General features: G+C 50.7%; 1 protein-coding gene across 1 annotated transcript; it reads left to right on the forward strand.

Moving 5' to 3' along the window:
• The first annotated feature begins 493 nt into the window (after positions 1 to 493).
• On the forward strand, positions 494 to 10,476 carry ABCB8 (ATP binding cassette subfamily B member 8). The gene is made up of 16 exons (XM_075315771.1): positions 494 to 732; positions 1,071 to 1,365; positions 2,364 to 2,519; positions 2,993 to 3,087; positions 3,448 to 3,553; positions 3,671 to 3,832; positions 3,907 to 3,992; positions 4,173 to 4,270; positions 5,082 to 5,187; positions 5,275 to 5,308; positions 5,625 to 5,755; positions 5,955 to 6,049; positions 6,154 to 6,287; positions 8,947 to 9,094; positions 9,291 to 9,541; positions 9,627 to 10,476. Exons 1-16 carry the CDS (start codon positions 680 to 682, stop codon positions 9,717 to 9,719), a joined length of 2,043 nt encoding a protein of 680 aa, XP_075171886.1. The 5' UTR covers positions 494 to 679; the 3' UTR covers positions 9,720 to 10,476.
• The last annotated feature ends 4,403 nt before the right edge of the window (positions 10,477 to 14,879 follow it).

The following is a 14,879-nucleotide window of genomic DNA, read 5'->3' on the forward strand; positions in this document are numbered from 1 at the left end:
GGCACTCTAGAGGAGTATTATTACTGGTAGGGGCACTCTAGAGGAGTATTATTCCTGGTATGGGCACTTTAGTGGAGTATTATTAATATGGACGCCCCTGTGTTATTTACTGTCAGGGCGCTGGGTATTTTCTGGGCTGTAGTCGCCATCTCTGGGGACATGTCCGATGTGTTACGACACCACAGACACAAGTGATAACTGGAGGAAGCGTCATGGCGGCACTGGGCTGTGTGGAGATACACAGAGACCCTCACAGAGCAGAAGAAGAGGGTAATGGCCACTCCTGTTACTGATACAAGCAGGGTTATAAGAAGCCGTCTTCCGCGCCATGTCCGCGTGGCACTGATACAGTCACCACACACGAATGCCGCTATTTTCCTGTCAGAGATGATTCTGCCTCAGAAATCTTCACCTCAAACTTCCCGCTCTGAGATCACGTGACCTCCACCGCGACTTCTCATTGGTCTATACTTCGTCGGGCTCTGTGGCCCTTACACGGACCTCTCCACAGCACCTGGTGCCAGTCACCGTGACCGGACACAGCGGCCATTATTTCCGCCACTAATCCCTTCCCCGGTGGTCACATGATCAAACTCCAGCCAATCAGTGTGAGCCGGGGGCGGGTTTGTTGCCGGTGAGGGCGGAGCTACGTGGAGGCTGCCGGTGTCCGCTGCCGGTCATGCTGCTGCACGTGTTGCAGGCCGGGTTCCGGCGCTGCCCGGGCACCGTCAGGTATGAAGTGACGTCACACGCACAGCACGCCGGGAACTGTAGTTTCGTCGGAGAGTTATAGACTACAACTCCCGGCATGCACAGAGGAGGTCGGGGACTGTGTCCTTCCATGTGACCCAGACAGTGACAGACAGAACTACAAGCCCCATCATGGCCTCTATAGTATTACTACCTGCAGCCCTGGCTACTTGTGGGACTACAATAGGGGTTATAAGAACTACAAGACCCAGCAAGGTCTCTGTTTACTGTATAGAGCCTCTGCTTGCTGCTAGTGAATGAATTTCCTGCACAAATGTAGCAAATATGGGTGTTGGGTGACGCTGTGCCTTCTCTTCCAGGCTCCTGTCCCAGTCTCCTCTGTCAGCACCGCGCCTGCAGCTGTCTGCCCGCCTCCGAGATGCCGCCCGCCTCCGAGGTGTCGCCCGCCATCCCTCCAACAAGGGCAGGACACTGGCGCTGCTGCTGGGCCCGGCCCTCGCGGGGCTGGGGGGGAAGGTCGCCCTGTGCCAGCTGGAGGGGCAGCGCCGACCGCCCGTCCTGTCCGAGAGGCAGAAACCGGAGCCCGAGTTCTGCTGGAGCGAGTTCTGGAAACTTCTGAGGCCGCAGCTACTGGCGCTAATGTCAGCTGTCATTGTAAGAAAGTATCATGTAATGTGTGTATAGCGAGGCAGAACAGTGAGCGCAGCTCCGGAGTATAATACAGGAGGTAACTCAGAATCAGTAATGTATGTACACAGTGACTGCACCAGCAGAATAGTGAGTGCAGCTCTGGAGTATAATACAGGAGGTAACTCAGGATCAGTAATGTATGTACACAGTGACTGCACCAGCAGAATAGTGAGTGCAGCTCTGGAGTATAATACAGGAGGTAACTCAGGATCAGTACAGGATCAGTAATGTATGTACACAGTGACTGCACCAGCAGAATAGTGAGCGCAGCTCTGGAGTATAATATAGGAGGTAACTCAGGATCAGTAATGTATGTACACAGTGACTGCACCAGCAGAATAGTGAGTGCAGCTCTGGAGTATAATATAGGAGGTAACTCAGGATCAGTAATGTATGTACACAGTGACTGCACCAGCAGAATAGTGAGTGCAGCTCTGGAGTATAATACAGGAGGTAACTTAGGATCAGTAATATATGTATACAGTGACTGCACCAGCAGAATAGTGAGTGCAGCTCAGGAGTATAATGCAGGAGGTAACTCAGGATATGTAATGTATGTACACAGTGATTGCACCAGTAGAATAGTGAGTGCAGCTCTGGAGATAATACAGGAGGTAACTCAGGATCAGTAATGTAATGTATGTACACAGTGACTGCACCAGCAGAATAGTGAGTGCAGCTCTGGAGTATAATACAGGAGGTAACTCAGGATCAGTAATGTAATGTATGTACACAGTGATTGCACCAGTAGAATAGTGAGTGCAGCTCTGGAGTATAATACAGGAGGTAACTCAGGATTAGTCTATACTTCTGCACAGTCTGTACAATGGTGAGGTGTTAGCACATGCTTCTCCGGTTGCCTTTGTGCAGTTATTTTCCTCCTTTATCAGCCAGTTTTGCTGGATCCATCTTTTACCTGTTCGTCTTCTCTGGTTTCAGCCGCCTCTGTCTTCTTTTCTCAGCTGGCTTTCGGGGCGGCGTTGCTGAATATTCAGATCCCGCTAATTCTCGGGGAGCTGGTGAATGTCGTCGCCCGGTACACCAGGGAGCATGCTGGGAACTACCTGCGGGAAGTCCGGGCTCCGGCGCTGAAGCTGCTGTCCTTGTATGCTGCTCAGGTGAGAACTAATGTGTGGCCGGCGAACGTCTCCCTGGACCGGTCCTGCAGGCTGACCGAAGAGCTGACAATCTGCAGGGTGTGCTCTTCCCATAGAGCCCCTTTATCCTGCGGGGGTCTCTCTGCACCTGAGTGTCCCCCAATGTCCCCTACAGACTGTAACCTGTGACCATAGGCTGGTGTGACCTCTAGTGGTCAGTGAGAGCACTGCAGGAACCTTCACTATAATGAGAATGAATGGGATTTCCCCCTGTATTCACCTTCACTGTTGTGAAACTACAACTCCCAGCATGTCTGTTATGTATACTTATGCATTATACTATTCTACTGTTATTACGTCTTGCTCTTGTGTTTATTCCATGAGCGTATTCTGATAATTGTCATCGCTGTTTGTAGTCCTTTTCCTTTTTGGCCAGTAGAGGGCGACATTTTTGTGTGATTATGTACATTACTGACTCCTGTATCTTCCCTCAGGGCTTACTGACGTGCGGTTATATCATCCTCCTGTCTCGAGTCGGGGAGCAAGTGGCCGGGGGTATGAGGAAGGCTCTATTCACGTCTCTTCTACAGTGAGTATTCTCCGCGGGCCGGTCCTGTGTCCGGCACATTATCAATCAATATGTCCAGGGCTCGGTCAGCTCCGCCGTTCTCGGGTGCACTACTCCAGTAGACATTATTTGGTATCCAACATGGCGGCCGTCACTGCAGAGCTCCTCTGCCCCCATGTTACATGATCGCAGATTGTAGATGGGTCACCATAAAATTTCAGGACCTTCTGAAGGCTTCCATTCTCGGCTGAGGGTTTGTTACAATGTGTCGGCGTATACACAGCAGCAGCACAAAGATGGCTTCCTCTCTCCTGCCCCGGGCTCTTATATAGACTGATACATTGTAACGACCCTCCTCCTCTGATCTTCTTCCCGCCACAGTCAGGATGTAGCTTTCTTTGACGCTCAGAAGACGGGGCTTTTGGTAAATCGTCTCACCTCTGACGTCCAAGAGTTCAAGTCGGCCTTCAAGCAGGTGATATCCCAGGTGAGCCGGTGGGGGGGTCTTGTCCCAATCTGTATATATCAAAAGCAGATCTGCGTGCCATTCAGGGTCCTTAGAAAGCCGTCTGGTGTCCTTAATGGCTACTTTATTGACTTTTAGGGCCTCAGGAACATCACCCAGACGTTCGGCTGCTTCGTATCCCTCTATTACATCTCCCCAAAACTGACCGGTCTCCTGGTGGTCGTGATGCCGCTGCTGGTGGGTGCTGGGGCCGTCATTGGCTCCTTTCTGCGCAGATTGTCCCGCCGGGCCCAGGAGCAGGTGAGCGAGCCCCTCTGTAGGTACAATCCTGCATTTTGTGAGATCCGTCGCTTGATCAGTGTTATTATTTGCAGATTGCTAAAGCGACCGGTGTGGCCGACGAGGCGATAGGAAACGTGCGCACGGTGCGAGCATTCGCCATGGAAGACCGCGAGGTGGGGTGAGTGTCGGAGAGCGCAGCGTTACACTAATTATCTGCTTAACCCTCAGGATTCCAGGTGCTGGGTCACCGCCCGTGGCCAGTAGTCACCCAACTTTCCCAGATAAGGATATAATGATGTATGATGGGATTTTTGCTCTGGTCCTGGTGTCTTCTGACATATGTGTGTCTTCGATGCAGGTTGTACTCCGCCGAGGTGGACAAGTCGGCTCAGATGAATGAAGTCCTGGGTGTCGGCATAGCCGTGTTCCAGGGTCTCTCCAACGTCGCTCTGAACTGTAAGTTACACTCGGGGGCACGGCCTGGACCGTAGGTGGTGGTAAGCGCTGTAAGTTACATTTGGGGGCACGGTATGGACCGTAGGCGGTGGGAGGCACTGTAAGTTACATTCGGGGGCACAGCATGGTTCGTAGGTGGTGGGAAGAGCTGTAAGTTACATTCGGGGGACGGCATGTACTGTAGGTGGTGGGAGGTGCTGTAAATTACACTCTGGGGCACGGCATGGACCATAGGCAGTGGGAGGCACTGTAAGTTAAATTCGGGGGCACGGCATGTACCGTAGGTGGTGAGAGACACTGTAAGTTACATTCGGGGGCATGGCATGGACCGTAGGCGGTGGGAGGCACTGTAAGTTACATTCGAGGGCACGGCACGTACCATAGGCGGTGGGAGGCACTGTAAGTTACATTCGGGGGCACAGCATGGACCGTAGGCGGTGAGAGACACTGTAAGTTACATTCGGGGGCACGGCACGTACCGTAGGCGGTGGGAGGCACTGTAAGTTACATTCGGGGGCACGGCATGGACCGTAAGTGCTGTAGGTTACATTTCGGGGGCACGGCATGGACCGTAGGTGGTGGGAGGCGCTGCTGATGAGGTATCTTCAGTCCTTCCCATTTCCTATTACTTAGGACCTGACAAGCGGCCATCGATGCCACGTCAGCAGCGCCCGTCACCTTCAGATATGGGAGTCAGAGAAGCTGAACAACCCCGAGGATAATGTGATGCGCACAGGTGTCAGTGTAGGGTCTGCAGAGCGCATTATACGATCGCCCCCGTCCGGTACTGACCGTCCTTCTTTTGCTCCAGGTATTGTACTGGGAACCATATTTGCCGGCGGATCACTAATGGCAGGCAATGAGCTCTCAGCCGGGGACCTCATGTCCTTCTTGGTGGCTTCTCAGACCGTGCAGAGGTTTGTCGCCTGGTGCTCGGTATAATCCGGGGGGGGATAAGTGCAGCGACGGTGCCACCCCCTGACCGCGATTTCTATTATACACAGGTCTATGGCAAACACCTCGGTGCTGTTTGGACAGGTGAGCGTGATCGGGACTGAGAGATGATTGGGGTCTATAAAGGTGGGAAAAAGAAAAAAACCGAAGGATCACTGATCCCATAACATCACATCATTCAAGAGATGGAGGATCCGGTCCAGAGGTCACGTCCGTAATCTGGCCGCTGGACGGGGGTCCTGAGAGCCGCCTCGGACCTGATGGCTTCCGCTGCTCTTTTTTCGATTAGCCGCCTGAAGTCGTGCCAGGCCGGCTAATCAATAGAGGAACTGCTACTTTCATACTTGCATTACTTTTTAGTAACCCCCCCCCATCTACAGGGTGCGTTTCTGTCTCTTAGGTGGTCCGGGGTCTCAGTGCGGGGGGTCGAGTCTTCGAGTTCATGCGTTTACAGCCAGAGATCCCATTGAGAGGAGGGAAGAAACTGTCTCAGCTGACGGGAGAAATACACTTCAGAAATGTCTCCTTCAGGTAAGATCTGGGGGGATTTAGCAATATCGGCAGTGAGGGGGATTCATACACAAAGCTGGGGAAGGCTCTGGATGTGGATGGACCTGCAATACCACACACAACCTGCGGACAGGTGCGGCGCTGTTGCCTTTACTTTCTATTCCTGAGGGCAGGTGTGACACTGATCAGGCCGCACAATAATACCGCTCTGTTTCTCCAGTTATCCCACTCGGCCGGGACAAGAAGTCTTGAATGGTTTTGACCTGTACGTTCCTCCTGGTAAGACGGTGGCCATCGTGGGACAATCCGGGGGAGGTAAGGGCATACAAGTGAAAGAGACGAGTTTTTTTCGGAAGGTCGCACAGTTTCTTTCCCGCTGTATGATATTCGTTCCGATCATTGTCTGTGCTGGGATTTAGGAAAGTCCACGGTGGCTGCGCTGGTGGAGCGATTCTACGACCCCAGCAAGGGTGCGGTGCAGCTGGACGGAGTCGACATCCGGTTACTTGACCCATCGTGGCTAAGAGGAGAGGTCATCGGATTCATTAATCAGGCAAGTGACAGATCCTGACTTACCCGGCAGGTCAAGCCGGTACATTTTAGCCTTCCCCTGATGGCTGGAGGTGACCAAGAAGTTCCCCTGATCGGCAGTAAGGAGATATTGGATCCAACTGACCTGTGAGAGTGGAGGTCTCTGGTCTGTAATAACATCTCCAAGGAGCCGACCTGTCTGTAATAAGGTGACGGAGGAGCCGACTGGTCTGTAATAAGGTGACGGAGGAGCCGACTAGTCTGTAATAAGGTGACGGAGGAGCCAACTGGTCTGTAATAAGGTGACGGAGAAGCCAACTGGTCTGTAATAAGGTGACGGAGAAGCCGACTGGTCTGTAATAAGGTGACGGAGAAGCCGACTGGTCTGTAATAAGGTGAGGGAGGAGTCGACTGGTCTGTAATAAGGTGACGGAGAAGCCGACTGGTCTGTAATTATTTGAGGGAGGAGTCGACTGGTCTGTAATAAGGTGACGGAGGAGCCGACGAGTCTGTAATAAGGTGAGGGAGGAGCCGACTGGTCTGTAATAAGGTGATGGAGGAGCCGACTGGTCTGTAATAAGGTGACGGAGAAGCCGACTGGTCTGTAAAAGGGTGACGGAGAAGCCGACTGGTCTGTAATAAGGTGAGGGAGGAGTCGACTGGTCTGTAATAAGGTGACGGAGAAGCCGACTGGTCTGTAATAAGGTGACGGAGAAGCCGACTGGTCTGTAATAAGGTGACGGAGAAGCCGACTGGTCTGTAATAAGGTGACGGAGAAGCCGACTGGTCTGTAATAAGGTGACGGAGGAGCCGACTGGTCTGTAATAAGGTGACGGAGAAGCCGACTGGTCTGTAATAAGGTGACGGAGAAGCCGACTGGTCTGTAATAAGGTGACGGAGGGGCCGACGGGTCTGTAATAAGGTGACGGAGAAGCCGACTGGTCTGTAATAAGGTGACGGAGAAGCCGACTGGTCTGTAATAAGGTGACGGAGAAGCCGACTGGTCTGTAATAAGGTGACGGAGGAGCCGACTGGTCTGTAATAAGGTGACGGAGGAGCCGACTGGTCTGTAATAAGGTGACGGAGGAGCCGACTGATCTGTAATAAGGTGACGGAGAAGCCGACTGGTCTGTAATAAGGTGACGGAGAAGCCGACTGGTCTGTAATAAGGTGACGGAGCAGCTCACTGGTCTGTAATAAGGTGACGGAGGAGCCGACGGGTCTGTAATAAGGTGACGGAGGAGCCGACTGGTCTGTAATAAGGTGACGGAGGAGCCGACTGGTCTGTAATAAGGTGACGGAGGAGCCGACTGGTCTGTAATAAGGTGACGGAGGAGCCGACTGGTCTGTAATAAGGTGACGGAGGAGCCGACTGGTCTGTAATAAGGTGACGGAGGAGCCGACGGGTCTGTAATAAGGTGACGGAGGAGCCGACTGGTCTGTAATAAGGTGACGGAGAAGCCGACTGGTCTGTAATAAGGTGACGGAGGAGCCGACTGGTCTGTAATAAGGTGACGGAGGGGCCGACTGATCTGTAATAAGGTGACGGAGGAGCCGACTGGTCTGTAATAAGGTGATGGAGGGGCTGACTGGTCTGTAATAAGGTGACGGAGGAGCCGACGGGTCTGTAATAAGGTGACGGAGGAGCCGACTGGTCTGTAATAAGGTGATGGAGGGGCTGACTGGTCTGTAATAAGGTGACGGAGGGGCTGACTGGTCTGTAATAAGGTGACGGAGGGGCTGACTGGTCTGTAATAAGGTGATGGAGGGGCTGACTGGTCTGTAATAAGGTGATGGAGGGGCTGACTGGTCTGTAATAAGGTGACGGAGGGGCTGACTGGTCTGTAATAAGGTGACGGAGGAGCCGACTGGTCTGTAATAAGGTGATGGAGGGGCTGACTGGTCTGTAATAAGGTGACGGAGGAGCCGACTGGTCTGTAATAAGGTGACGGAGGAGCCGACTGATCTGTAATAAGGTGACGGAGGAGCCGACTGGTCTGTAATAAGGTGACGGAGGAGCCGACTGATCTGTAATAAGGTGACGGAGGAGCCGACTGGTCTGTAATAAGGTGATGGAGGGGCTGACTGGTCTGTAATAAGGTGATGGAGGGGCTGACTGGTCTGTAATAAGGTGACGGAGGGGCTGACTGGTCTGTAATAAGGTGACGGAGGAGCCGACTGGTCTGTAATAAGGTGATGGAGGGGCTGACTGGTCTGTAATAAGGTGATGGAGGGGCTGACTGGTCTGTAATAAGGTGATGGAGGGGCTGACTGGTCTGTAATAAGGTGACGGAGGAGCCGACTGGTCTGTAATAAGGTGACGGAGGGGCTGACCTGTCTGTAATAAGGTGACGGAGAAGCCGACTGATCTGTAATAAGGTGACGGAGGAGCCGACTGGTCTGTAATAAGGTGATGGAGGGGCTGACTGGTCTGTAATAAGGTGACGGAGGAGCCGACTGGTCTGTAATAAGGTGACGGAGGGGCTGACCTGTCTGTAATAAGGTGACGGAGCAGCTCACTGGTCTGTAATAAGGTGATGGAGGGGCTGACTGGTCTGTAATAAGGTGACGGAGGGGCTGACTGGTCTGTAATAAGGTGACGGAGGGGCCGACTGGTCTGTAATAAGGTGGCGGAGACACGACATATATTTTGTTATTGTCCGTTTCCTCCCGTTATTCAGGAACCTGTTCTCTTTGGAACAAGCGTCATGGAAAATATTCGCTTTGGGCGACCGGACGCCAGCGACGCCGAGGTCCAAGAAGCTGCAAAACTGGCGAATGCCGATGACTTTATCCGGAACTTTCCAGATGGATATAATACACTGCTAGGTGAGTCGTTCCCCAGCCTCTGAGCGAGACCCCCATTGTAAGCGCAGCCCCCGATATATGCACGGCCCACCCCTATATGTACATACCCTCTGTAATTGGTAACAGGGGTGATAATATGGAGAAATGTCCCCGTACCCTCAGACTTGGATAGCTGGCACATCATTTCTTTTTCGGTCCCGTGTGTCTTCCCCGGCAGGTGAGCGCGGGGTCACCCTCTCCGGAGGTCAGAAGCAGCGGGTGGCCATCGCCCGCGCTCTCCTCAAAGACCCCCGGATCCTAATCCTGGACGAAGCTACGAGCGCGCTGGACGCCGAGTCTGAGCGGACGGTGCAGATGGCGCTGGATCGCGCCTCCTCCGGCCGCACCGTGCTGGTCATTGCCCACCGCCTCAGCACTATTGCGGATGCCGATATCATCGTTGTTTTATCAAAGGGCCGAATCGCGGAGGTGAGTACGGAGTCCTTAATTAAAGGGGTGGTCATTGCCGGGGTGGGCTGCAGTAATGACGCCGAGTCTCGTCTTTTATTCTCAGAGCGGGACGCACCGCGAGCTGCTGAGGAAGGGTGGTCTGTACGCCGAGCTCATCCGGAGACAAAGCCAGGACCCCCCGGGACGCGACACATAGAATACCTCATGTCCCCCCCCTCCAAAAGTACAGAAAACCAAAACCGTCTGCTGCAGATCCTCCCTCCTGGATACAGGAGCGTACATCCTGGCTGATACCAGCTGTCAATCATTACATACTGGAGAGGAGCTGCACACTCCATACAGGACGACACTCCAGATCGCGGTCACATCCTCACGCATGAGGGGGTTATAGCATTTATTACGACATTCTTATATTTCCAAATAGGACGGACATTCTAATATTTAATGTACAGAGGAGAGGAGCTCCACGCTGATGTCACTCGCGTGTTACATGTTGGGGATATATTTTTCTTATTCAGTTGTTGCAGGTTTTTTTTTTTCTAAAGAATATTTCTAAAGAAAAAAAACAACTTTTTACAAGTTGTAGAAACGTCCGAAGTCTTGGATCTGGGAAGATCGGAGAGAATCTCCTTGTAGAGGTCAGATGCTGATCCCAGTATGTGGTGTATGAGCTGCAATATAAAGGAGAGGAGCTGCGCGCCGAGGTCAGGAGCAAAGTGCGGCTCCTACTCGCCACATGGCCCACAAAAAGAGGATTTATCAGAGAATCTCAGCACTGGATCTGCAGGTGCAGACTGATCCTCTCACCTCATATAGCGTGTATCTGTAATGTATGTATGTATGTATGTATGTCACACAAATACCAAGTATACAGCGGGGTCTGAAGCCGCATCATAATAAAATCTACACATTATTCACTGCACAGATAATTTAATAAAATATGTATTACTGTTCCACTGGTGCAGTCACTGTGTACAAACATCCTGTATTATACTCCAGAGCTGCACTCACTATTCTGCTGGGGCAGTCACTGTGTACATAGATCACTGATCCTGAGTTACCTCCTGTATTATACTCCAGAGCTGCACTCACTATTCTGCTGGTGCAGTCACTGTATACATACATCACTGATCCTGAGTTACCTCCTGTATTATACTCCAGAGCTGCACTCACTATTTTGCTGGTGCAGTCATTGTGTACATACATTACATTACTGATCCGGAGTTACCTCCTGTATTATACTCCAGAGCTGCACTCACTATTCTGCTGGTGCAGTCATTGTGTACATACATTACATTACTGATCCTGAGTTACCTCCTGTATTATACTCCAGAGCTGCACTCACTATTCTGCTGGTGCAGTCACTGTGTACATACATTACATCACTGATCCTGAGTTACCTCCTGCATTATACTCCAGAGCTGCAGTCACTGTGTACATACATTACATTACTGATCCTGAGTTACCTCCTGTATTATACTCCAGAGCTGCACTCACTATTCTGCTGGTGCAGTCACTGTGTACATACATTACATTACTGATCCTGAGTTACCTCCTGTATTATACTCCAGAGCTGCACTCACTATTCTGCTGGTGCAGACACTGTGTACATACATTACATTACTGATCCTGAGTTACCTCCTGTATTATACTCCAGAGCTGCACTCACTATTCTGCTGGTGCAGTCACTGTGTACATACATTACATTACTGATCCTGAGTTACCTCCTGTATTATACTCCAGAGCCGCACTCACTATTCTGCTGGTGCAGTCACTGTGTACATACATTACATTACTGATCCTGAGTTACCTCCTGTATTATACTCCAGAGCTGCACTCACTATTCTGCGGGTGCAGTCACTGTGTACATACATTACATTACTGATCCTGAGTTACCTCCTGTATTATACTCCAGAGCTGCACTCACTATTCTACTGGTGCAGTCACTGTGTACATACATTACTGATCCTGAGTTACCTCCTGTATTATTATACTCCAGAGCTGCACTCACTATTCTGCTGGTGCAGTCACTGTGTACATACATTACATTACTGATCCTGAGTTACCTCCTGTATTATCCTCCAGAGCTGCACTCACTATTCTGCTGGTGCAGTCACTGTGTACATACATTACTGATCCTGAGTTACCTCCTGTATTATACTCCAGAGCTGTACTCACTATTCTGCTGGTGCAGTCACTGTGTACATACATTACATTACTGATCCTGAGTTACCTCCTGTATTATACTCCAGAGCTGCACTCACTATTCTGCTGGTGCAGTCACTGTGTACATACATTACATTACTGATCCTGAGTTACCTCCTGTATTATACTCCAGAGCTGCACTCACTATTCTGCTGGTGCAGTCACTGTGTATATACATTACATTACTGATCCTGAGTTACCTCCTCTATTATACCCCAGAGCTGCACTCACTATTCTGCGGGTGCAGTCAGTGACAGTTTTAGTCCTCGTCATTCTATATCACTATATTTTGCACAATGTAGACATTCTCCACCTTTGAGTTTTTGCCCCAGAAATAGAACATTAGAGGTGACTCGTCCCTGGGTTTTGTATATATTTATACTGCGGTGATTTCTTATTAACCGTTTAGCTCCTGATGACGGTTCTAGCAGATAATGAGCGGGTGTCAGTTCCCGCACTATGACGTCTGTACCCATCATGGGATTAAGCTGTCACTGTGTGTAAACAAACAGAGGCAGCTCCGAGCCGCTGCAGTCACTGACAGCTGACCGACACGGCTGACGCTGACCGACGCGGCTTACGCTGACCGACACTGCTGACGCTGACCGACACTGCTGGCGCTGACCGACGCGGCTGACGCTGACCGACGCGGCTGACGCTGACCGACACAGCTGACGCTGACCGACGCGGCTGACGCTGACCGACGCGGCTGGTGCTGACCGAGACTGCTGGCGCTGACCGACGCGGCTGACGCTGACCGACGCGGCTGGTGCTGACCGAGACTGCTGGCGCTGACCGACACGGCTGGCGCTGACCGACACAGCTGACGCTCACCGACGCGGCTGACGCTGACCGACGCGGCTGACGCTGACCGACACAGCTGACGCTGACCGACGCGGCTGACGCTGACCGACGCGGCTGGTGCTGACCGAGACTGCTGGCGCTGACCGACGCGGCTGGCGCTGACCGACGCGGCTGGCGCTGACCGACACGGCTGGCGCTGACCGACACGGCTGGTAGTGCAAGGAGTTATCCCCGCTCTCTGATTGCTGTGATCAGCAGGAGGTGCTGACAGTCGAGCTCCTGCCCTAACACCCAGGGTCTGATTATACTGGCTGATTAACCCTTCAGGTGGCATGATCGTAGCATTTAAAAGGTTGTAAGAGGGAAGGGGTTCCCTTTGGCACCCCCACAACTCAATTATAGGAAGCCAATGGCTGGTATGGCATCTGGAAGTCTAACAATGACCCCCTGGTGGCCTGTTAGTACCAGCCTTAGGCAGTGTCTAACAGGCATTGTTTAAGTGTAAACTGACAGTAATAAATGTTATCGCCCCAAAGAGAGACTAAATAAAAAAGTAAATACCGCCCAACAAAAAAGTAATAAATCGCAATGAAAACATGGTATGTGAATAGGAATGGTATCCCTGAAAATGTTATCTTGTCCCACAAACAAAGCCCCATAAGTGACGGCTCTCTATTTCTCATTAGTCTCATTGGGGGACACAGATCCATGGGACAGTGCTGCCACCTGGAGGCTGACGCTGTTACTGCATCTAAATAACATTGGCTCCTATACGGCAGACTATACCAGTAATTGTTCAGTCCGTATCTTCTCCCGTCGACGTGGCCAGACCATTTGTACCTTTACATTGTCGGTAGTAAGGTACTATAGTGGGGGTCCGTATGCCAATTAGCTCTTGCCCGCCGCCCCGCATAGTGTGAGTGCATGGAGCAGAAGATAGGGCGTTTTGGATCTTCAGGATAGGTATGATCGCTGTGATCGTACTAATCTGAAGAATAAAGGCGTCTCATCACTTTTACTATACTGAGAATTGAAAGTGATCCAAAACTGTGATGCACCCCAAAATGGTGCTAATGAAAATGTCAACTCATCCCGCAGAGAACAAGCTGTCACCGCACTCCATCAGCAGAAAAATGGAAAACTTATAGTTCTTCCCAATATGGTGATAACCCCCTCCCCCACACACATTTTTCTATAGGATGTGATAGTAACAAATCCTAAAAGAAACCATATAAACCTCGTATGGCTGTAATCGTACTTGCTTAAGAAATAAAGCCGCCTAATCACCGCTTATACCGCACAATGAACAGCTTAACAACTAACTGCTGTTGATTTGTTCATTCTGCCTCCCAAGATCATAGTAAGACTCAGCTCACATTTATCCGGTGCTCTACGCTGAGCGCTTACACCAGGATTGCCATCTAAATCTCAAAAAACATGATTGAGCCTAAACCGCTAATGAAAGATTCACTCTAATGAGGCAGATGGAGTCACTTTGGACAATGATCCTGCTGTGTCCGTCTTCTTAGGGACACACTAAAGCGTGGTTGGCCACAGTTTTGTGCAGCACTGACAATCCTGGGCTCCACAATGTATGGGCACTACAATGTACTGGGCACTACAATGTATGGACATTACAATGTATTGGGCACTACAATGTACGGATGCTACAATGTACTGGGCTCTACAGTATTCTAGGAACTACACTATACAGGCACTACAATGTACGGACAGTACAATGGACTGGGCTCTACAATGTACTGAGTTCTGAAATGTTCTGGGCACTACAATAATGTACAGACATTACAATGTATTGGGCACTACAATGTACGAATACTACAATGTACTGGGCTCTACAGTGTTCTAGGAACTACACTATACAGCCACTACAATGTACGGACAGTACAATGGACTGGGCTTTACAATGTACTGAGTTCTGCAATGTTCTACAATGTATTGGGCACTACAATGTACGGATGCTACAATGTACTGGGACCTACAGTGTTCTAAGCACTCTATATAGGCACTACAATGTACAGACAGTACAATGGACGGGGCTCTACAATGTACTGGCCACTACAACATACAAGCACTACAATGTACTGAGTTCTGCAATGTTCTGGGCACTACAATGTACTGAGCACAACAAAGTACAGACATTTCAATGTACAGACACTAGAATGTACTGGACATTACAATGTACGGGCACTACCATGTACTGGGCACTACAATTTATGGACACTGCAATACATTGAGCACTACAATGTACAGACACTACAATGCACTGGGCACTACAATGTACAGACACTACAATGCACTGGGCACTACAATGTACAGACACTACAAT

This window comes from Anomaloglossus baeobatrachus, chromosome 6 (genome assembly GCF_048569485.1).
Source record: "Anomaloglossus baeobatrachus isolate aAnoBae1 chromosome 6, aAnoBae1.hap1, whole genome shotgun sequence".
NCBI lineage: Eukaryota > Metazoa > Chordata > Amphibia > Anura > Aromobatidae > Anomaloglossus > Anomaloglossus baeobatrachus.

Bases quoted from the DNA above. Each gene is read 5' to 3' on its own strand.
- ABCB8 (XM_075315771.1), top strand. From the start codon at position 680: ATGCTGCTGCACGTGTTGCAGGCCGGGTTCCGGCGCTGCCCGGGCACC. The intron at 3,088-3,447 runs GTGAGTATTCTC...TTCCCGCCACAG, and splicing joins CTATTCACGTCTCTTCTACA to TCAGGATGTAGCTTTCTTTG. The intron at 9,095-9,290 runs GTGAGTCGTTCC...CTTCCCCGGCAG, and splicing joins TGGATATAATACACTGCTAG to GTGAGCGCGGGGTCACCCTC.